Raw genomic sequence first — 24,841 nt, forward strand, 5'->3', positions numbered from 1 at the left:
ATCAATATGTTTTCCTTCTTCATATAACAATCTACTTTCAGTCACAGAATTGTAAGTCAAAGTAATAATTTCTATCACAGAAATGGAGGGAGGTTGAGCCAAGATGGCAGAGAGGAAACACACAGGGTCAGTGTCTCCCCACACCTAGGACACTCACCAGGTGCTGGTGGGGGACCTCTGACAACCAGGTGGGCACGAGGAAGCCCTGAGTGACCAGCACTGTTTACAATAGCCAGGGCTTGGAAGCAGCCTAGATGTCCAGCGACAGATGAATGAATAAAGAAGATGTGGCACATGTACACAATGGAATATTACTTGGTCATGAAAAGGAATGAAATCAAGTCTGTTAAAGTGATGTGGATGAATCTAGAGCCTGCCATACAGAGTTAAGTAAGTCAAAAAAGAGAAAAATAAATATCATATATATATTATTGCATATATATGGAATCTAGAAAAATGGTACTAATGAACCTATTTGCAGGGCAGGAATAGAGGCACAGACACAGACAATGGGCTTGTGGACATGGTGAGGGGGAAGAAAAAGGGTGGTGAACTGAAAGAGCAGCATTCACATATACACACTACCATGAGTAAAACAGATAGCAGGTGGGGAGCTGCTGTATAGCACTCAAGGAGCTCAGCTCAGTGCTCTGCGATGACCCAGAGGGCAGGGATGGGAAGGTGGAAGGGAGGCTCAAGAGTGAGGGGATACGTGTATACATATGGCTGATTCACGGTGTTGCATGGCACAAGCTGACACAATGTTGTAGAGCAATTATATTCCAAATAAAAATAGAAAGAAGTGGAGGGGAATTAGTTACTCTCACCCTTATAGGCATTTTAGAATCCTGGAAGGTACTATGCTTGCAACTGGGGCTTCTGTCTGACCAGGCAGTGCTCAACAAGAAACCTTTAGCTCGTAATGAACATCTGGCTCCAGGTGTAGACAGATGATGCCTCTTGGCATCCAGCAAACAACACATCCAAAATCCAAATTTCATCAAGTATGTGTGTTCACAAAAAGACAGTGTAACAGAAAATGCTATGGCAAGGAAACGGAGAGGATCTGGTACTTCGTGCCCCACTGGATGTTTATCAATGCTCAATACACATCTGTGTTTATTCTACCATTGATTCATTCCATTTATTTATTAAGAAACTGCTATACGCCAGACTCTAAGTTAAGTCCAGGAAGATAGAAATAAGTCAGAAAAGTCCCCCAACTAGAATGTCTCCAAACCTAACATGTAAATAACTGAGGATAACCACATTCCTCACAGAGTCACATCTTACCTAAGAGTTAAAGTCTAAAGAAAGGTGCATCCACCTAAAGTGAAAATTACTCTTGAAAATCTTTTAAATTGGGTTTTTTTGGACCACAAATGTATTGCTTGACTTCTAACATCTGACTTCTGTCATTTTGATCTTTAGCATCTTGGAAGTAACAGTGTGCAATTCTCCTGCACAGTCTAATTGCCTACCCAGTGTCTGAGAAAGAACGCTCAGCCCCTGGCTTCTTGTTACCATTTAAGCTGCCAAAGAATCCTAATTAGCTGTCACAGTTCCTCCTTCATGAGGAAAACAGAAAATATGGAGGAGTAGCAATGGAGCTGGATCCCTTTCTTTCTGACCTTGCCTTTACAGCCAAGGTATTATTCTCTCTATAGCCACTCTCATCATATCTTTACTGTTTTCTGAGTCAAACTAACAGAGCCATTTAAATACAATACTGAAAGCTGTCCATCAACTCATTATCCATCATCTATTGGAACTCCTGCATGTTTCCTCTTGGTCCTGGAGAAAATTCCCACCCACCATCCTTTAAATGATCTTGCTTTTTCATATAAAGGTTTGGAGAAATTCTGCTGCACAAATGAATATATAGGTGTCTCTTCACTTCAAAGAGGAGAATGCTGAACTGGGTTACTTGCTGATTTTTCCCTACTGCAGGGAAGTTTCCCTTGGATATCCGAACCTTCCACGTCACAACCAAGAGAGATGGAGCTCTTCTCCCTCATCCACTTTGTGACTCCGTAGATTAGACCCTTCCTTTCAACAGTTATTGACAAAGCAGCAGGCATTGCTCTAGGTACTGGAAAATCATCAACGGTCAAACCAAGAAGATCTTGGCCTCATAAAGGTGGACAGCGAATAGATGAACAAGGTTATGGTGATTAAGTTCCAGGAAGACAAATAAACCAGGAAAGTGGGGGTGGAGAGTTGGGGAGTGATGGAGCCAGCTTATTGCCCTGTGAACTGGGGACTTTGGAGCTAAGAAGGAAGTGAAAGGGTGAGCTTTGTGTGGATCTGGTAGAAGAGACAGCAGATGTTTGAAGGTCTTAGGTGGGAGCATGCCTGCAAGGTCTCTGCAATCTTCAGAAGGCAGTCTGGCTGAAGGGAGAGGCAGGAAATGAGGTCAGGTGGTGAAGATCCATGGGGGAGAACAGGGAGATTGGATGGTCTTAGTGGCAATTGTAAGGCATTTTAGCTTTTATTTTGAGAAAATGGAGAAGCCACAGGACAATTTTGAGTGGAGGAGTGATGTGATGTGTCTTACATTTCTAAAGGAATACTTTCACTGATGAGTTGAGAGTAGTTTTGGGGGTAGTTTTGGAGAGTAGTTTTAGGACAAAATCAAGGGCAGTAACATGCTTGAGGAAGTTGTGGAAAGTTCATTTTACCTTCTAATCTTGACCCCACTTATTAAGTTCTAAATGAAACTTGAAAAGATTTTGTGCAGATACTCCTGAAGTTAAGACTGTGGCTCAGAGGCAAATTCCTACTTATAAAACAAATATACAAGTGATCAAAGTGGCTCTAATAGATTGCTTTCCCAACACAGTGCAGAATCAAATTTGTCATAAGAATGTTATATCCATCTTACAACTGAAGAAACTGAGGAAAAGGAAGTTTAAGTATCCAGACTCGATCTCATTTATTAAGAGTTAGGATTTAAATCCAGACAATCTGGATGAGAGCCCAAACATGAGAGCCCAAACTCTTAAGCCCCATGTGTCCACCATGCAATAATCACACAGGATGTGGCACTGGCTGCACCTTTAGACAGGATATATGCTGCTCAGTTTGCTGAAGTCTCTACTATTTCCTATCTCCTTTACATGTTTAAGTTATTGTGTGGATCCTGTTTTCTGGGGTGATGATCCTTGGTCTAAATGTTTTCCGAGACCCTTTGTGTAAATTCTAGGTCAAAGATGATGAAGAGGTTTCATCTCTTAAATCCATGATTGATGGTGTTGAGAAGAGTTCCCAGGAATGTCTGAACATAATAGAAAGATGTGCTATATTTGACTGGCGATGCTGAGAATTTTGTATGAGGTATGTTTTCTGATGCTGCTCTTGGCTAACCCAGGATGGAAGGCAAGGTTGGTTTGCCCTCTCCGACCCAATCTATCCCATTTCCCTAAAAAGCAGAATCTCTGCTTGTCCTGATTTTGACTACCAAAGAGCAAAGTTGATCTAAGCAAGTTCATTCTGACAACATTTTCAGGAAGGGATATATACACAGTCTCTCCCAGAAGTATGTTCAGTTTGACAAAGGAGAGCAGGAGAATGAATGGTTAGTCCAATAATACGATGTCTTGTTGGAGGGATTGCAAGCATCCATGTGTGGAGGAGTTATTTTTGGCTGGGAGCATGGGCTTTCCATGTGCCACGGTAAATGATCACTCACAGAAGGAAAGCCTGATCAGAGTCCTTGAACAGAGGTGGGCAAATATTTTCTGTAAAGAAGTGGATGGTAAGCATTTTTGGCTTTGCGGACTGTGCGATTGCTCTCACAGCTACTCAAGTCTGCCACAGCAGTGCTAAAGCAGCACTGATAAATGGATGGTACATTCCCAACTTGTTACCATGGCAGCCATAGTTTGCCAACCCATATCCCGAATGATGAGCGATAGAAGCAAAAGCAAAACAGGCCTTGGAAATGGGTATCATGGATCTCGGTTTCTGATGATGTGTTAAAATTCTGTGCATTCATCTTCCAAGAGAACTTTGCAGGCAGAAATCTTGCCCTAGTCCACTCTCAACAAAATCCATTTAGAAATACAAAAATCCAACCAGATTTAATCCAGTCTTAGAAAATCCTGAGCATGTATGATTTTAAACATGTGGTTTCTTTAGAGAATATCTCAGGGTGGCACTAAGTACCTTCAGTTTCCTAGATACCTTTAATCTCTCTGCAAAGGGAAGCCAATATTCAATAATTAATGCTTTAGTATCTTATTTCATTTGGAAATTACCTACCCATTAAAAAAACTCCCCCCCAAAATCCCCCCAGAAACAAACCAAAAAACTGTGTGTTCACATCAGCCAGTTGACAAAAGGCTGAAGCAACCCAAGTTCCCACTGATGGATGAATGGATAAATGGTCTGTCCCTACGATGGAATATGACTCAGCCTTGAAAAGGAAGGAAATTCTGACCCATGCAAAAACATGCATGAACCTTGAGGATGTTACAGTCAGTGAAATAAGCCAGACACAGAGGACAAATACCGTATGATTCCACTAATATGCGGCACCTAGAGTGGCCAAATTCACAAAGACAGAAAGTAGAATAGAGGCTACCGGGGCAGAGGGAATTAGTGCTTAATTGGGACTTAGTGTTTAAATGGGTACCAAATTTCAGCTTTGCAAGAAGAAAAGAGTTCTGGAGATAGATGGTGGTGATGGTTGCTCAATAATGTGAATATACTTGACAATACTGCCCTGTACATTTTGGAATTGTTAAGATGGTAATCTTATATGTATTTTGTCACAGTTTAAACAAAAAACCTCTGGGTGCCTCAATATTCTTATCTGAAATATAAGATAAAAACAACACTATTTCTTGGGGTCATAGTGAGGATCAAAGAAATGTTACCTGCTGTGTAATGAACACCCAGGATACATGAAAACATTGCTATTTCTATTATTATTATAATACTTTTCATGTTTAACCTGGAGCAGGAGTCAAGACCTACTGACAACTCTGAAATGATGCTTTATATATTAGAAACTGGCAAGTGGATAGAAAGGAAGAGAATCAGGGTCTAAACACTGGGTCCAGGTTTGAGGAAGAGAAATTCTGTTTTCTCTAAGCTGAAACATTTACTCTCAATCAAGCAATAAAAATGTTCTGACACTAGTAAGTCAACTTCAGGGAAGGAACACTGTTATTTGGTGTCCAAATAGGATGCTGCCACATGAAGAGAGATGCCAGTAGTTGTACAGGCAGAGTTGATGCCGTGCAGCCTATTGGCTCTTTTTCTGCTTCTGCTGCTTCATTTGCATCCAAGAGTGTCTCTACTGATGGTGGGGGGGGGGGGGGGGGACAAATATGAGGTCCAGACATTGCATCCAGCAGGTGGCTTCACCTTACTCTGTAACTACAGATTCTATTCCTATATGTGAGGTTTATTTATTTTTTTGTTTTTGTTTTAAATATAAATTTATTTTAATTGGAGGCTAATTACTTTACAATATTGCACTGGTTTTGTCATACATTGACATGAATCCACCACAGGTGTACATGAGTTCCCATCCTGAACCCCCCTCCCACCTCCCTCCCCATCCCATCCCTCTGGGTCATCCCAGTGCACCAGCCCCGAGCATCCTGTATCATGCATCGAACCTGGACTGGTGATTCGCTTCACATATGATAATATACATGTTTCAATGCCATTCTCCCAAACCATCCCACCCTCGCCCTCTCCCACAGAGTCCAAAAGACTGTTCCATACATCTGTGTCTCTTTTGCTGTCTCGCATACAGGGTTATTGTTAACATCTTTCTAAATAACCACTGATACGATCTAAATGCTCATTGACAGATAAATGGATAAAGGTGTGGGATATTTATACAATGGAATATTACTCAGCCGTGAATGAACTAAGGCCATTTGCAGCAACATACATGGACCTGGGGATTATCCTACTAAGTGAAGCAAGCCACGCAGAGAAAGACAAGTATCATATGACATCACTTATAGGCGGAAGCTTAAGAAAACAGATACAAATGAATTTATACACAAAATAGACCCACAGACATAGAAAATGAACTTATGGTTATCAAAGGGAGAAGGAAGGGGGGAGGAGGGATGAATTCGGAATCTGTGATTAACAGATGCGTGTGCTCAGTCACTCAGCCGTGTCCAACTCTTCGGGACCCCATGAACGTTAGCCCGCCAGGCTCCTCTGTCCATGGGATTTTACAGGCAGGAATACTGGAGTGGGTCGCCATTTCCTTCTCCAGGGGATCTTCCTGATCCAGGGACTGAACCCATGTCTCCTATGTCTTCTGCATTGACAGGTGGATTTTTTACCTCTGAGACACCTGGGAAGCCCAATTAACAGATCAGATCAGACCAGTCACTCAGTCGTGTCCGACTCTTTGCGACCCCATGAATTGCAGCATGCCAGGCCTCCCTGTCCATCACCAACTCCTGGAGTTCACTGAGACTCACGTCCATCGAGTCAGCGATGCCATCCAGCCATCTCATCCTCTGTCGTCCCCTTCTCCTCCTGCCCCCAATCCCTCCCAGCATCAGAGTCTTTTCCAATGAGTCAACTCTTCGCATCAGGTGGCCTAAGTACTGGAGTTTCAGCTTTAGCATCATTCCTTCCAAAGAAATCCCAGGGCTGATCTCCTTCAGAATGGACTGGTTGGATCTCCTTGCAGTCCAAGGGACTCTCAAGAGTCTTCTCCAACACCACAGTTCAAAAGCATCAATTCTTCGGCACTCAGCCTTCTTCACAGTCCAACTCTCACATCCATACGTGATCACAGGAAAAACCATAGCCTTGACTAGACGAACCTTTGTTGGCAAAGTAATGTCTCTGCTTTTGAATATGCTATCTAGGTTGGTCATAACTTTCCTTCCAAGGAGCAAGCGTCTTTTAATCTCATGGCTGCAGTCACCATCTGTAGTGATTTTGGAGCCCAGAAAAATAAAGTCTGACACTGTTTCCACTGTTTCCCCATCCATTTCCCATGAAGTGATGGGACCGGATGCCATGATCTTCGTTTTCTGAATGTTGAGCTTTAAGCCAACTTTTTCACTCTCCACTTTCACTTTCATCAAGAGGCTTTTGAGTTCCTCTTCAGTAGAGGGAAACAACAGAATGGGAAAGACTAGGGATCTCTTCAAGAAAATCAGAGATACCAAAGGAACATTTCATGCAAAGATGAGCTCAATAAAGGACAGAAATGGTATGGACCTAACAGAAGCAGAAGCTATTAAGAAGAGATGGCAAGAATACACAGAAGAACTGTACAAAAAAGATCTTCATGACCAAGATAATCACGATGGTGTGATCACTGACCTAGAGCCAGACATCCTGGAATGTGAAGTCAAGTGGGCCTTAGAAAGCATCACTATGAACAAAGCTAGTGGAGGTGATGGAATTCCAGTTGAACTATTCCAAATCCTGAAAGATGATGCTGTGAAAGTGCTGCACTCAATATGCCAGCAAATTTGGAAACCTCAGCAGTGGCCACAGGACTGGAAAAGGTCAGTTTTCATTCCAATCCCAAAGAAAGGCAAATCCAAAGAATGCTCAAACTACTGCACAATTGCACTCATCTCACACGCTAGTAAAGTCATGCTCAAAATTCTCCAAGCCAGGCTTCAGCAATATGTGAACTGTGAACTTCCTGATGTTCAAGCTGGTTTTAGAAAAGGCAGAGGAACCAGAGATCATATTTTCAACATCCGCTGGATCATCGAAAAAGCAAGAGAGTTCCAGAAAAACATCTATTTCTGCTTTATTGACTATGCCAAAGCCTTTGACTGTGTGGATTACAATAAACTGTGGAAAATTCTGAAAGAGATGGGAATACCAGACCACCTGATCTGCCTCTTGAGAAATTTGTATGCAGGTCAGGAGCAACAGTTAGAACTGGACATGGAACAACAGACTGGTTCCAAATAGGAAAAGGAGTTCGTCAAGGCTGTATATTGTCACCCTGTTTATTTAACTTATATGCAGAGTACATCATGAGAAACGCTGGACTGGAAGAAACAAAAACTGGAATCAAGATTGCTGGGAGAAATATCAATAACCTCGGATATGCAGATGACACCACCCTTTTGGCAGAAAGTGAAGAGGAACTAAAAAGCCTCTTGATGAAAATTAACAGATACACAGTACTATATATAAACTAGATAACCAACAAGGACCTACTGTATAGCACAGGGAACTATACTCAATATTTTGTAAAACTCTGCAAGGGAAAAGAATCTGATACACACACACACACACACACACACACACACATGTATACATATAACTGAATCAGTTTGCTGTACACCTGAAACTAACACAATATAGTAAATCAATTATACTTCGATAAAGATAAAATTAAAAAAGAACAAATGCTAAAAAATGATATTGAGGAAACAACAGCAACAAATAACCACCCATTACATGCAAGATGAATTGAAGAAGGGGAGTATTGAGAGGTTATTCTAATCTAACAGCCTTGCTCAATAAAGGAACTCAAGGGATATGTGTTCACCAAATGAAAAGTGCGTCGCCTCTATCAGTGCCTGAAAAGCATTACGCTCCTTCTTGGAGGATGCCATGTCCTACAGCCGAACCTCTTCCTAGGAGCTCTTCCCCTGCAAGTAACACAGGGAGAGCCTGCAGAGGAGGCAGCAGGGCTGATCGAACAGGCATAATGCACACGATTTCCCGATTCCTTGGCTGGTATTTAAGGAACCACTTGGGGGACTTTCCTGGTGGTCCAGTGGTTAAGAATACACCTTGCAATGCAGGGGACATGAGTTTGATCCCTGGTTGGGGAGATAAAATCACACGTGCCATGGAGCAACTAAGCCCACGTGGACACAACTAGAGAGAATCTTTATACCACAATGAAAGAGCCTGTATAATGCAACAAAGATCCCACGTGCTGCAACTAAGACCCAAAAGAGCCAAGTAAATAAATAAAACTAAAAAAAAAAGAAGCCACTTCTCTCTGGGAGGGGACAAAAATGATGAGCCCCAGTAAAAGATCAGCAGACTGAGAAAAAAAAAAAAAAAAGAAGGGACTCAAGAGGATGCCCTCTCCTCGTGGCTCTCTCTGTGGCTGATCAGGTGACAGGAAGTTCAGCAGGGGTCCCCAAAGTGGGCTGCATGGTGGGCAGGGCCCCCACTATCCCTCTCTCTTCCTCTGGAGCAAGGCCACTGCCAGGACAAGCCATAGCCTGCAGCCCACAGCACAGCGCCCTGCTGGGGAGGCAATCTCTGCTACTCCTTTCCTCTCTTGGGGTTGTTAAGTGTCTCATTCCAGTCCTGAAATCACCCTCCTTCCCCTGGCAGCGGCGGTCTGCTCCTGTGGCAGGAACACTTCTGCTTGGATCAGCCTTGGGAGAACACGTCAGGCTTGATTAAGCCCAGCTTCCAACCCTTGTGAGTTTCTGCTGGAAAGCAGGGTAGGTCCTGATGCTGTCAGAGTATTAGAAGATGCTGAAGCAGGCTCACCGGATCCAGCTGCGATGTGCAGGGGCTGACCTCCCTTCACTGGTAACAGAGGACTTTTCTGTCATTTGGGGAAGATACTTGTCTGTTTAGGAGCAGTTAATGAACGCTTTAAAAACAACTCAGCAAAAAAAGAAGCCTCCTACACTATTGGTTGGAATGTAAATTGGTGCAGCCACTATGGAGAACAGTATGGCGGTTCCTTAAAAAACTAAAAATAGAGCTACCATATGATCCAGCAATCCCACTCTTGGGCATATATCCAGAGAAAAAATCTAATCTGAAAAGATACATGCACCCAAATGTTCACAGCAACATTACTTACAACAGCCAAGACGTGGAAGCAACTCAGTGTCCACCAACAGATGAATGGACAAAGAAGATGTGGTATATATACACTGAAGTGAAGTGTTAGTGGCTCAGTCCTGTCTGACTCTGTGACCCCATGGACCCACCACGTTCCTCTGTCCATGGAATTCTCCAGGCAAGAATACTGGAGTGGGTTGCCATTTCCCTCTCCAGGGGATCTTTCCAACCCAGGGATTGAACCTGGGTCTTCTGCATTGCAGGCAGATTGTTTACGTTCTGAGCCACTGGGGAAGCCCATATATACACTGGAATATATTAAAAAAAGAATAAAATAATGTCATCCGTAGCAACACGGATGGACCAAGAGATTATCACACTAAGTAAAGAAAAAGAAAGACAAATATCACATGACATCACTTATATGTGGAATCTAACTTTTGAACTTATTTGCAAAACAGAAACAGACTCACAGATAGAGACAACAAATTTATGATTACCAAAGGGAACATGTTGGGTAGGGGAGGGGTGAGTTAGGAGTTAGAGATACACTCTGCTGCTGCTGCTGCTGCTGCTAAGTTGCTTCAGTCATGGCTGACTCTGTGTGACCCCCATAGATGCCAGCCCACCAGGCTCCCCCATCCCTGGGAGATACATACTACTATATATAAAAGAGATAAACAATGAGATCCTACTGTATAGCACAGATAAATATATTTAATATCTTATAATAACATATAATGGAAAAAATGAAAAAGAATCTCTCTATATATCTATAAAAATATGTATCTCTCTATATTCTATTACCATATATCTGAATACCTTTGCTGTACAACAGAAACTAACTCAACATTGTAAATCAACTGTTGTTCAGTCATTAACTCATGTTCGACAAGTCATGTCCGACTCTCTGAGACCCCATGGACTGCAGTACGCCAGGCTTCCCTGTTCTTCACTGTCTCCCGGAGTTTGCTCAAACTCATGTCCATTGAGTTGGTGATGTTATCCAACAGTCTCATCCTCTCTTGTCCCCTTCTCCTCCTGCTTTCAGTCTTTCCCAGCCTTTTCCAATGAGTCAGCTCTTTGTGCATCAGGGGGGTCAAACTATTGGAGCTTCAGCTTCAGCATCAGTTCTTCCAATGAATAATCAGGGTTGAATTCCTTTAGGATTGACTAGTTGGATCTCCTTGCTGTCCAAGGGACTCTCAAGGGTCTTCTCCAGCACCACAATTGAAAAGCATCAATTCTTTTGGTGTTCAGCCTTATTTATGGTCCAACTCTCATGTCCGTATTTAAAGGAAAAAAAAAAAAAAAACTCAGCAAGCATTTCAGGAGTGACTCTCGAGCCCAAATCAGTCTTCTCTGCTATGTGTAAAAGTGTAGTTTGGCTTTGCAGTACAGCCACTTCCCACAGGGCAACTGTGGGGCTCTTAAGGGTCCCTGACCTCCATAGCTCTGCCAGTCATAAGTGGCTGCATGCTGCTGCTGCTGCTGCTAAGTCACTTCAGTCGTGTCCGACTCTGTGCGACCCCAGAGACGGCAGCCCACCAGGCTCCCCCGTCCCTGGGATTCTCCAGGCAAGAACACTGGAGTGGGGTGCCATTTCCTTCTCCAATGCATGAAAGTGAAAAGTGAAAGTTAAGTTTCTCAGTCGTGTCTGACTCCTAGCGACCCTTGCAGTATATGCTGTTTCTGTTTCTCGAAGGCCCCCACCGTCTTCGGTGGTAAGAGCACGCAGAGTTCCTGGGGCGGGGGAGGGCCTGCCCCTCTCCCCACAACCCCTCCTTTATCAGTTCGTGTCCTTTGGAGTGATGTAGGCTTTGAACAATTGGTGTTTTAGGCTCTCTGAGCTTCAAGGATAAGGAGGTGACCTAAACAGGTCCCATGAGAGCATATCCCAGGACTTACACTGGACTGGCCCAGAGGACGTAGGTTCTTTCCTGTTGGATTTGAATCAGTTCTGAGGCATCCATTTTGCTCCCACAAGGGCAGCCTCTGTCAGAATGAAACTCACCCACAAGAAAGTGTGGCTATATGTGAGGGGGTGGGAAAGAGAGAAAGAATGTTCTTGTGGTTCTGAACAAAACCCTCAGAAATTAGTTCTGACTGAACTCTCCAATGACGTCAGCCACACTTTTTTCCTATTTAAACTTAAGTCAGTGTGGGTGGAATTTCCTGTTATTTCCAATTCCTAAGAATCACAATAGATATTCTCATCAATATCTGAAATGCATCCGTGAGGGACCCGCTGCCTTCTTAAAAACCCAGCAGCCTTGGGAGACACAAGGTAACATGCCTTCATGTAATTTACGATTCAGACCAAATGAGTTTTCCAGTGGATCTCCTGAGAGGTGGTTTTGTATGGAGGGAGGAGAATGCAAGAGCTTATTGGGCCTCTGGCTAGGGAAAGAAGATAAAGCAATGAAAATAAAAAGATGTAGGGGATGGGGAGATGGGCTTTAAAGACAGACCTACTGCTCAGAGATTTCCCAGGAGCCTCTGAGCAGGTGTTGAGATGCTTCTCCAAGGATTCCTTGGCTTTCTTTCTCAAGGGCCTCCAAATGGCACCAAAACATTATCTACACCAAGTGATTCTCCTTCAGCACCTGTGATTCATAGAGCAGCACGGTGACAGCTGTGCAGGCTGTGGGGTTTGATTTTCAAGTTATTCACCAGGCGGTGAGGCCTGTGGATGGACGTGAAACTGAACACAGGAAGGTTTTCCACTTTCCTTGAGCCTCTGCATTTCTGACAACGATTTCATGGACTCCCGAGACGACCCAAGTCATTCTGTACTCTTTAGACGACCCAAGTCATTCTGTACTCTTTAGGGCACCCGGACTTATTTGGTGACTGGTATTATAAGATAAACAGAAATTGCTTTACACAAAAAAGGACTCCATTGGTTTATGTTTAGGCAGTAGTGCGGTGGGATTCGAGGTCTTGAGCAGTAGCATAAGTTCCTGGTTTTTCTGAACAGTGGTTCTGGCTTCCTCTATTGTTTCTAATTCCCTGGCAGGTTCCTTTCTCAAGATGGAATCTGGACATCCCCGGTGGTACAGTGGATTAGAATCTGCCTGCCAACGCAGGGGACATGGGTTTGATCCCGGTCCAGGAAGATTCCACATGCTGTGGAGCAACAAAGCCTGTGCACCACAGCTTCTAAGCCCACAAGCTGCAACTACCAAACCCATGTGCTGCAACTATGAAGCCTGTGTGCCTAGACCCCGTGCTCCGCAATAGGAGAAGCCACTGCAGTGAGAAGCCCATGCACTGCAGTGAAGAGTAGCTTCCACTTGCAGCAACTAGAGAAAGCCTGCACACAGCAACAGAGACCCAGGGCAACCAAAAAAAAAAAAAAAAGGAACTTAATAACTCTGGCATATCCTCTCAAGGATAAGGAGTAAGAACAAAAGGAGAGAAAATGTTGTCTTACAGGAATTTCAGCCAAAGTCTCAGGATTGCCTCCCATTGATTGGGATTGAATACTGTGTCTCCCCCTGAGCCAATGAAAGTCTCTGGATGGATGCAGTGCTTTGATTGGCCACTGTGGGTCACATGGCCACTGGAAGCTGGGTTGGACACCATACTATTTAAATTGCATAGATTTAAAATAAATGAGGCATGGTTATGAAATATACAGCATGGGAATACAGTCAATAACTATGTAATATCTTTGTGTGATGACATAGTGACTAGACTTACCGTGGTGATCATTTTGAAATATATAGAAATCTCAAATTACTCGGCTGCATAACACAAACTAACATGGTGTTGCAGGTCAATTATATTTCAAAAACAAACAGATATAAAAGAGATCAGATTTGTGGTTATCAGAGGCATTGGGTGAGGTGAGAGGGAATTGGATGAAGGCAACCAAAGAGACAGACTCCTAGCTATAAGATAAATAGGTGCTAGAGATGTAATGTACAACATAAGAAATAGAAGTAATACTGCTTTATGTTACACGTGAAAGTTGTTATGAGAGAAAATCCTAAGAGTGAGCATCACAAGAAAAAAATTTTTTTCTATTTCTTTATTTATGTATCTCCCTGGAGTGAGAAGCAACTCACTCCAATATTGCCTGGAGAATCCCATGGACAGGGGAACCTGGCAGGCTCAGACTGACTGAGCACACAATTATGTATCCACGTGAAGTGATGGACATTCACTAAACTTATCATGATCATCATTTCATGACGTACGCAGATTAAATCATTATGCTGGACACCTTAAACCTATACAGTGCTGTATATCAATGATATCCCAATCAAACTGGAAGAAAAAATTTAAATAAATTTTAAAAAGTAAAACATTCAAGACTCTCATACAGTGAAGTTAAGTCACAAAGAGGAAAGCAAATACCGTGGATCACTTATAAGTGGAATCTAGAAAAATGGTACAGATGAACTTACTTGCAAAGCAGAAATAGAAACGCAGATGTAGAGAACACACGTATGGATACCAAAAGGGTGGGTAGGATAAATTGGGAGACTGAGATTGGCATATACACACTACTGTGTATAAAATAGATAACTGATGAGAACCTACTGTATCGCACAGGGAACTCTACTCAGTGCTCTGTGGTGACCTAAATGGGATGGAAATCTAAAAATCAGCAGATGTAGGTGTACATATAACAGATTCACTTTGCTGTACAGCAGAAACTAACACAACATTGTAAAGCAACTATACTCCAATAAAAATAAAAAAAAAATAAAATAAAGAATTTGGGGGGGAAAAAAGGAAAAAAACGTGTACGAATTCAGTGGAGGGATTTTTAGAGAATATCCGGTTATTGTTATCAGAAAAAAGGAAAATGGGAGCTGCAGGACAAAGCTCCCTATCTACTGTAGGAATCAGTAGTACTTCCTAAAAGCAGCGCAAACTGGAAGAAACTCACAGTGGATGATTTACCTAATTCATAATAAATAGCCAACAGAGACTGTCTGGAACATAAAATGCCACCCACAACGTTGCAAACTGGAAGCTGGTGCAGGTTTAAGCAGCAGACCTCCCCAGGGGTATGTATGGTTTCCGTGATCTTCCTCTTCTGCAGGTTCATCTTCAGAGTTTCCTTAGTGTTTTCCTGGAGCCATGATGGAGAGGACCCTTAATAATAATAAGCTAAATAATACGCTTAATAAATATAAGCTAAATAAAGTAAATAATGAGCTAGATCGAATGGCATATGATTTTTACAAAATTTTGCAAAACTTACTCAGGGGGCTTCCCTGGTGGCTCAGTGGTAAAGAATCTGCCTGCCAATGCACGAGACACAGGTTTGATCCCTGGCCCAGGAAGGTCCCACGTGCTGCAGAACAACAAAGCCTCTGCCCCGCAAATCCTGAGCCTGTGCTCTAGAGCCTGGGAATGGCAAATACTGAGCATAGCCTGCCGGCCCTAGAGCCCACACTCCCCAAGAGAAGTCATCACAATGAGAAGCCTATGCAGCACAACTAAAGAGTAGCCCCTGCTTGCTGCAACTGGAGAAAGCCGGGGCACACCAACAAAGACCTAGCACGGCCAAGAATAAAATAAATAATATCATATATATCAAATGATATATATATAATTTATTTATATAAATATATATATCATATATATTATATATATATATATAAAACTTGCTTAGGAAAGACTTTAGCAAGAAGATAAAGGGCTGAGCATGCCTGAAAACCATCGAGGGGAAGAGAGTTAGGAGCTTGCGGAGCAGAAGGATGTCTGAACTGTTAGAGGAAAAGCGAAATCTGCAGAGTGCTTGGAACAGAGGTGGTGAGAGGGAGCATGACCAGAGTGAGGTCTGAGTTGAGGCAGGCATAGCTGGCTGGGCTGTACTTCCCCTGTCCTGGTAAACCCTTTGGCTTTACCTTTGAGGTGGGAGGAGGCCAGTGGATGGTTCTGAGCTAAGGAATAACATCACTAGGCTTCCACATGAATCACCTCAGCTGCCTCAGGAGGCCACTGGGAAGCCAACAAGAAGGTCACTGCTTTGATCCAGGAGAGTTATGGTGGCTTGGGCTGGGGTGGTAGCTGTGAGGACTGCTTGGCTCCTGGGTGTGTTTAGAAAGCACTGCCAACGGGAACTGCTGAAGGACTGGATGTGGGGAGAGAGAGAGAACCAGGAATATGGGATGTGCTAAGACACTGGTTTAAAGGGTGTGCCAAGATTCTGGTCTGAGCCACTGGGAAGATGAATGTGCCATGTACTGAGGTGAAGGGAATGAAGGGTGGGATGTGTTGTATAATGTGTCACACAGCTCGGTCATCTTCTCACAGCACTGCCTTCTCTCTGAGACTCTAAGGACAGGGCTGTGCCTCTAACTTGTGGTCCCAGCATCTGAAACTGGACCCAGAGCTCAGCGACGACTCAATCTGCGTTTGTCCACTGCCTTCTCGTGGGTGGAAATGCTACCTGGGGTTCACATGGGGTCAGAGAGGCCCTTCAGTCCCTGAGCAGAAGAGGCAGGAAGGCTGGTGGCTCTGATGAGTCCTGGGACCACAAGGATGGGAGGCCCCCGCCCTCCCCACTGCATCCCTCCCAGGATGGGGGCGTTTGCTGGGAGGCTGGCTCAGAGGAGGTGCCAGGAAGCTCTGTCTGCACAGTGGGTGGCGACAGCGTGACAAACCCTTTCCCCTGCTGACTGGCATCACACTACAAGCTGCTTGGCAGAGCAAACTAGGCACCCCCTTCCTCCCCAGGCATCGCATCCCCTCAAAAGCCTTTGTTTTAGATCACTTTTGCACTCAATTTAAAAGGTGAAAGAAGCAGCCAGAGAGAAGGAGGGAGTCTTCAGCATTTAAACCAGGGATGGGGGAACTGGTCACCCCATCCCTAACTCATGGAGAATCCTACTGGTTAGCTAGGGGTGTGGAGCCACTTGTGAATTCTCACTGATCCTCCAAAAACCTTTGTGCTATGAAATCATCCTAGAGCGTGGCGGCATACACATCAACCTAGTTTCTGATGCTCCCTTCTCTCCCCTTCCCAGCTGATGCGGTGAGCGGGGGGACAGTAAGCTCTATTTGGATGGTGGTCCCTCATCCCTCGGCCATCCTCCCTGGGGGCAAGGAAGAGGTCACAGCATTTGGAAACACAGACGGTTAGGATCATCACTGACCAGGACTACCATTCCCCACCACCCCCTGAAGCACCATGTCCTTCTCATCCTGATCTAATCTCAGGCATGGAATGGAAGCAGCAGGATAACCAGAGTGGGATGGGGGATGGGGGATCTCGGGGGACTCTGTGATCCCAGCCGGTTGACGAGCACTGATGCTGACTCAACAGTGGATTTCTGCAGGGAGCCGGGGGTGTCAACTTGCCTTAATGACATCTTCATCAGACGATCGACACTCCACGGACTTGAGATCTGTCACCGCACCGTCCTCCTCCACAGAGACCACCTTCACGGGCACGGCCACCGTCTTCCCAGTGAGGATGGCTGTGTTCAGGATTTCCGCCTCCTGGAAGAGCAAACGTATTCTGCCATCACATCCAGACACGTGTAGATCGCCTTCCCTCAGGCTCCCTGTGAAGAAGCTGCCCCCACTCAGGTTCAGGAAGCCTGGCATTCTGCACCAGCCAAGGGATCATGGTGGCCCAGGTAATGTTCCTCCATCACCCAGACTTTTGAGGGGTTGAATATGATGGAGAGGGGTATGGGATGCAGAGGGCGGGGGAGCAAATTCATCATGAATATTGTATTTGACAAACTTCATCATGCACCAAGAACTGTCCTAGCACTGTATAAGTATGGACCTATGAAGTCTCACAGAATCATTTAACGTGCATTCAGATTTGCTCTACTATGTGGTTGGCACAGAGAGGTTTTGTTACTTGACACAGCTAAGAAATGGCGAAGGTGGAGGTGGAAGTAGAACCCAGGATGTTCAACCCCTGAGTCCACGTGTTCATGTTCCAATTGGTCTAAATTCACACAAAAGGATTCCGATGTAAACAGTCAACTGTTGGCCAGGGAACAAGATGCCTAATGTGCGGGACATAAGGAGACTGAGAGACTGTCACTCTGTATGCTGTGGCTCTTGCTTTCTTTCACTTCCTGTCACTTTTCCAAGGCTATCCCAGCCTCTGTATGTGTCTGGAATGCTATGATGACCTCAGTGACACCCCCAGAGCCCCATCAATGTGACACACACAGGCACAACACTCATACACACACACTCACCCCAACATGCATTTTCCCTGCTAAACACTTCCTCCAGAGCTCAGCTCAACATGTGTCCTTTAGGACCTCCCTGTTTGCTTCTGTTATTTGCTTTCAGAGCCAAGAACATGACAGTCCCTCAGAGCCCAGGAAAGAAAGGCATGGGCTCTCCTTTGGGGCATCTGACACCACTGCAGTTTTGCTATTCCTTATAGTTGTTCAATCCTTTCATCCTTCTAGATGGTAAGCTCTGTGGGGCTGCCTCTGCTTCCTGCTCAATAGAACCTCACCCAGAGCCTGTGGAAAGCATGGAGAAGGACCCAGCAAGGGAGGAACTGGAACCCACACTAGCCTCTTCATCTCCTTGTTCTGTATGTTAGCCTTCTGTGCGTAGGTCCCTTCCTTTTAATTTTTTATTTTTTACTGACATATAGATGCTTTACAATGTTGTGTTATTTGTGATACATGGCAAGGTGATTCATATATGTATATATATATTACTTTTCAGATTCTTTTCCATTATTGGTTATTCCAAGATACTGGATATAGTTCCCTGTGCTATACAATAGGTCCTTGTCGTTTATCTCTTTTACATATAGTCGAGTGGAAAAGGAAATGGCAACCCACTCCAATATTCTTGCCTGGAGAATCCTAAGGACAGAAAAGCCTGGAGGGCTACAGTCCATGGGGTTGCAAAGAGTCGGACACGACTGAGAGACTAACACACACACACACACACACACACACACACACAAAGAGTCGGACACGACTGAGCGACTAACACACACACACACACACACACACACAGAGTAGTGTGTACCTGTTAATCCTAAACTCCTAGTTTGTCCTCTCCCTGCCTTCCTTTTTGGTGACCACAGTTTGTTTTCTATGCCTGTGCGTCTATTTCTGTTTTTGTAGGTAAGTTCATTTGAACCATTTTTTTGGACTCCACGTGTAAGTGATATCATATGACATTTGTCTGCCTGAGTTCTCTCTTCTTGGCAATGGGTACTTTTTCTCTGTGTTGGGAAGATCCCTTGGAGAAGGAAAGAGCAATTCACTCCAGTATTCTTGCCTGGGAAATCCCATGGACAGAGGAGCCTGGTGGGTTACAGTCCGTGGGGTCGCTAAGAGTAGGCTACGACTCAGCGACTGAGCACACACGCACCTTTTCCTGGACACTGAGCAAGAATCCTCACTCTGCACTTCTGCCTCCAACAAGCCTATGCCTTCTAGGGTTACTCTCACACTCTTGCAGTTTGTGAACTGGAGCAGTCCTATGGGATCCTGTGAGCCTATTTCTCAGGTGGAGAACACTGAGCCTCAAGCAATAGGAATCTCATTCTTCTCTGCAAGGATCACCTCCTCTAACCACGTGAAGATAAAAATTCCCATATAAGCCTCAATCTTTGTACAACAAGACATTCGAGTTCTGTTCAATCCCCATTCATCACATGTCAGTCGTGTTCCTAAGAGATCTTATGTCAGCGTGCACGCCGAGTTTCTTCTATTCATCTGAACTTGACCGGTTGAGCCTGGGTACAGCAACACCACGTCTGGACGGGCCTCAGGACCTATTTAGGAAGCCTTTTACGTCTTTTAGAGACAGGCTTGCAGAGATTCTTGTTAATTCGGTTTTCATGTGAAATAAAAAACGCCCATTTAGCTGTATGCCAGAAGAAGGCGTAGAAGTTTATCAGCTTAAAATTATATAACCGTTTTCCTTATGTTAACTTTCTATTTCTTATGTAAGATTTTACTTTTCCTTTAAAGGACTCAGTTCGTTTTATAATTAGTTCATTTGGCTTAGCCTTTGGATATGATAATATATATATATACACACATACATGGATATATATGTGTGTATATATATATTGTTTCTTTAATTCTAAAAGACAAGACTACAGTTTGTAATGTTCCTGAATTTCAAAGACTATGCCTCAAATTGTCTGAATATGCATAGGCCTCCAAATACCCCATTGCTTATGCACCTTTTTTCCCCTCCCCTGTGGGTTTCCAGCGGATTTTTATTTTATTTTGGGTACAAACATAGTAAAAGAATGAAGGAAGCCAATCAGCATGGTGTTGCTACTTCCCGCTGCCTCTGGGGAGGAAAAAGGCCAGCCATATTTTTCCACTCTAAAGGGTAGAGATCAAAAGGAACTGTTCACACTTCGAGAAGAAGTGGAAAAATGCAATTTAACTCTTGGGCCCAAACTGGCTCATCTCTAAGGGAAAAAGCAGACTAGAGAAACAGCATTAGAACATCAGCTTCAGGGAAAACAATTTTGCACACCAGTGGTAGAAAAGTAAAGAGCATCTCTGCCCAACAATAAAACTCAAAAGGCCTGGAATGCATTGCAGTCAGGTCAGCATTGTGGGAAATGACCCTGGGATAACCACTGAGCAGCTGTGAGCCCACAGGTCTGGGATGTTTTCTTATCCTCTAAACAGAGTGCATCAGTCCATCTGCAAGATTTCAGTGGGGATTAGGGACCAAGCTTTCAAGCCTGGCATTTTCCTGCCTCCTCTGTGTGATTATTTGATATCAAGAAACTTCTCTTCACTCTGCTTAATATTCAGCAACAATCTAAATGGGAAAAGGATTTGAAGAAGAATAGACACATGCATATGTATAACAGAATCACTTTGCTGTATACCTGAAACCAACACAGCCTCAGTTGCTCAGTCACGGCCGATTCTTTGTGACCCCATGGACTGCAGCCTGCCAAGCTTCTCTGTCCATGGAGTTTTCCAGGCAAGAATACTGTAGTGGGTTTCCATTTCCTATTCCAGGTTATCTTCCCGACCCAGGGACTGAACCTGTGTCTCCTGCATCAGTAGGCAGATTCTTTACCACTGAGCTACCTGGGAAGCCAACTTCAATATAAAATAGAAATTAAAAAAGAAACCTAGATCTAATCCATGCAATAATTCATGGACTTCATGGTTATACAAAGCAATATATTCCCTACTGCTTATTAAAACAAAAACAAAAAAACGTTATTGCTGTGTTTTTTTGAATTAGTTAAGTTTGGTTCTTTTGCTTGTATTAGTAAGGTTCTGAGGGACTTCCCTGGTGGTCCAGTGGTTGAGGACCTGTTTTCCAGTGCAGGGGACAAGGGTTCGATCTCTGGCCCGGGAAGATCCCACATGCCATGGGGGCAACGAAGCCTGTGTGCCACAAGTACCGAGCCCCTGCTCGAGAGCCCATGCTCCGCAGCAAAGAAGCCTGAGTCCCATAGCAAAGACCCAGCATAGACAAGAAAGAAAGAAGGAAACATAAAGAAAGTTCTGAGTAGTGCAAAAAATTTAAAAAAAGATGAAAAAAGAAGAGAGCCTTCTCTTGTGCATTGCTGACTTTCTCCAGGAGGTGACTGGTGTGTGGATGGCTCACGAAAGTCTCTGGACAAGAAGATGGTGGTGAATGTGCCTGCAGAGGCCTGGCGTGGGTTGAGATGTGATTCCATAAAACCCTTGAAGGCCCAGTTGCCTTATTGACGTGAGTTCCCCTTATCACAGCCCCTGAGCCTCGGATACAAAGGCAGGCATGTCTTGAGAAAGCCCTGTCTCAGTTCTTACTGGTAGCTCCATGCTTGTCTTCTGCCATCTGGACACTGTGTTCTTGCTAGTAAGTCCTTTCTGGGAATTGGACCACATGGCTGCAGAACTTGAGGGTCACCAGCGGCTAGGAGAGGGCAAGAGGGGGCAAGAGACTCTGACTGTGGCACCAGGAAAAGGGACGACCTCGTGAGTAAGGGTGCAGATCCTTTTTTGAAATGTAACTCATTATCCTCTATTGTCAGGCAACAATGACTGTCCTCGTTTTACTTGAGAAACGATGACCCGCATCTTAGTTTGGAAAGGCCCCAGAAACAGATGCTGGAATGAGGATTCAAGAGCCATTTGTTTCAGAGACTCAGGAAACTTCAAGAAGGGAGTGGGGAAGTGATACATGGAAAAATGGGCAGCCAACAAGGATGCATGTCCTGCCAGTGACCAGAGTTGGGGGCTGGAGCTTAATCTTGCAGGGGTTGATCCCTATGATGAAACACATTGGTTATGTTACATATTTTAATATGTTGAAATGTTTTATCATATATTTTCCTGTGGGGGGAAGCTATCTAAAAGACACAGCTGAGGGGCTCCCCTGGTGGCCCAGGGGTTAAGATTCCATGCTCCCAATGGAAAGGGGCCCAGGTTCAATTGTTGGTCAGGGAACTAGATCCCATATGCCCCAAACTAAGAACCCTAGTGGCGCAGCCAAATAAATTAAAAAAAGAAAACACACCAAAATAAACAGCTAAAAATAATTACAGGAAGGGAGAGGGAGCTGGAGTTTTACCCATCAGCTCCTGCAAGCTGACCATTCCCTGGCTCGTCCAGCCTGCTGTGTGTGCAGACAGACAATCTCAACAAAAGATCCTGGCAGACGGTGATGCTAGGAATTGGTCTGGAGGACTCTGGCAGTGTGTAAGGGAAATGCACACAGCCCTGACAGTCTGCTGTGACTTAAGTGTGAAACACTTTGTCATATGGAGATCTGACGGATTGGAATCAACGTTAGAGTGTTTGTTTGTTTTTTTAAATTTCCTCTTGTTTCTAGGGTTCTGATTTTGTGTATGAACAGTCATTTCTTCATGTGCACTCTTGAACATTATTTTTAAAACAGAGAAGAGGAAGATAATGGATACAGGAAAACACTACTTTTGAAGGGGGACCCTCTAAAACATGTCAAAAACAGAAATAGACTCACAGGCATAGAAAACAAACTCATGGTTACCAAAGGGGAAAGGGGGGAGGAATAAATTAGGAGTTTGGGATTAACAGATACACACCACTATATGTAAAATAGATAGTCGACAAGGTCCTACTGTGTAGCACAGGGAACTATATTCAATATTTTGTAATAACCTATAATGAAAAAAGATTCTAAAAGAATATATATGTATGATTTAACCACTTTGCTGTATGCCTGAAACTAACACAACATTGTAAACTAATTCTATTTCAATAAAAATTAAAAAAGAAAACCACATCAAGAGATGGATCTGTGTGTTACAGGCAGTTTGTAACTCATCCAGTACATATCCTGCTTTCCTGCTTACCTAACAAAATGCCAATTTCCTTTAAGGCTGTAAAATGCCCAGCTAAAATTATTACATCTTTTTGGCTGCCCTTAATCTGTGATATGGTTTTGGTCCATGAGATATAAATGGCAGTCTCTGGGTGAAGTTGCCAGGGAAGTCTGTTTTAAAAAAGCAGATTCTGAAGGTTTGTTTTGCATTTTCCTTTTCTTCCAGCCCACCATGCACAGTTGGGGCTGTCTCTTGCACCCCCAAAGGTGGAGCTTGCTGTTAAGACCCAAATGGTTCAGTGTAGTACAAAGGTTAAGAGCAGGGAGACTCTTGTAGGACCACTGGGTTCAAATCTCACTTTTGACACGACCCACTGGGTGACCTCAGGCAACCTATATAACTTTTTTTTTTTTTTAATCTCTTATTAAGTATGCTATTTTTTTCTTTCTTTTTCTTTTAACATTTTGGCTGCGCTTCACAGCATATGGGATCTTAGTTCCCTGAACCCACACCTCCTAAATTGGAAGCTCACAGTCTTAACCACTGGACTGCCAGGGAAGTCTAACTAACTTAACTCTTGGTGCCTAAATTTTCTCAACTATAAAATCAGGATAACAGTGCCCACCTCTTGCTTTTGACCTGGGTTTCAGTGGGTTAAGAATTGCCCGGTGCCTAAGAAATTCAAGTTGCAAACTTTCAAAGATGCTAACGTGCATTCCATCAATGTTAAGTGAGAGTGAAACTGCAGTTTGCCCTCCATCTCCTGTTGCTGACGATCTGCAGCTCTGCTATCTCCCACCTTCTCTCCCTCCTCCAGCCAGTAGCTCTTCTTGCCCGTTCACTCGATGCCAGCGCTTGGATGCCAGCTGTTGTACTATACTACTGTACTTTTCAAGGTCCAGTCCTGTAAGATTAAAAATGTTTTATTTTTTGTATTTTTTTAATGTATTATTTGTGTGAAAGGTATTATAAACCTATTATAGTATAGTACTATATAGCCGATGCTGTTAGTTGGGCACCTAGCTGCCTTTGTAGGACTCGGGAACAAATTGGACTTAGCAATGTGCTCTCAGAACAGAAGTCATTCGTATGTAGAGAACTGACTATACCCAAAGGTGCATGATGACTGTGATGGGGTGAACAGTGTCCCCCAGAGTTCCTTTCTACCCAGAACCTCAGGACATGATTTTATTCTAACAGAGAGTCTTTGCAGGTATAATTAGTTAAAATGAGGCCATGTTGGGTTTGAGTGGGCCCTAATCCAACAACCAGTGTCCTCATAGGAAGAGAAAACAGAGTCAAGAGGCACAGGGAGAATGGTCCTGTGAAGACAAAAGCAGAGACGACAGGGATGCAGCTACCAGCCAAGGAGCTTCAAAGATGCTAGCAGCATATGGGATCTTAGTTCCTCAAACCCACACCTCCTAAATTGGAAGCTCAGAGTCTTAACCACTGGACTGCCAGGGAAGTCTAACTAACTTAACTCTTGGTGCCTAAATTTTCTCAACAATAAAATGTGAGAAAGAGGAAGCAGGAAATGTACTCTTCAAGAACAATCAGAGGGAACATGGCTCTGTCAACACCTGAATTTTGGGATTATTGAACTGTGAGAGAATAATTTTTTTTTAATTGAAGTATAGTTGACTTACAACATTGTGTTAATTTCTACTGTATGGTACAGTGATTCAATTATACATATACATACATCCTTTTTCATATTCTTTTCCATGATGGTTTATCACAGGATACTGAATATAGCTCCCTGTGCTACAAGGTAGGACCTTGTTGTTTATCCAGTCCCTATATAGT

At 43.7% G+C, this 24,841-nt stretch overlaps 1 protein-coding gene across 1 annotated transcript in view; it reads right to left on the bottom strand.

Moving 5' to 3' along the window:
* TMEM132D (transmembrane protein 132D) overlaps positions 1 to 24,841 on the bottom strand; it is an 895,992-nt gene that overhangs the window by 118,785 nt on the left and 752,366 nt on the right. Inside the window, exon 5 of the mRNA XM_027567049.1 lies at positions 17,113 to 17,253. Within this exon, the coding sequence (XP_027422850.1) occupies positions 17,113 to 17,253 (141 nt within the window). The remainder of the gene's footprint in view (positions 1 to 17,112; positions 17,254 to 24,841) is intronic.

Source organism: Bos indicus x Bos taurus, chromosome 17 (assembly GCF_003369695.1).
Source record: "Bos indicus x Bos taurus breed Angus x Brahman F1 hybrid chromosome 17, Bos_hybrid_MaternalHap_v2.0, whole genome shotgun sequence".
Lineage (NCBI taxonomy): Eukaryota > Metazoa > Chordata > Mammalia > Artiodactyla > Bovidae > Bos > Bos indicus x Bos taurus.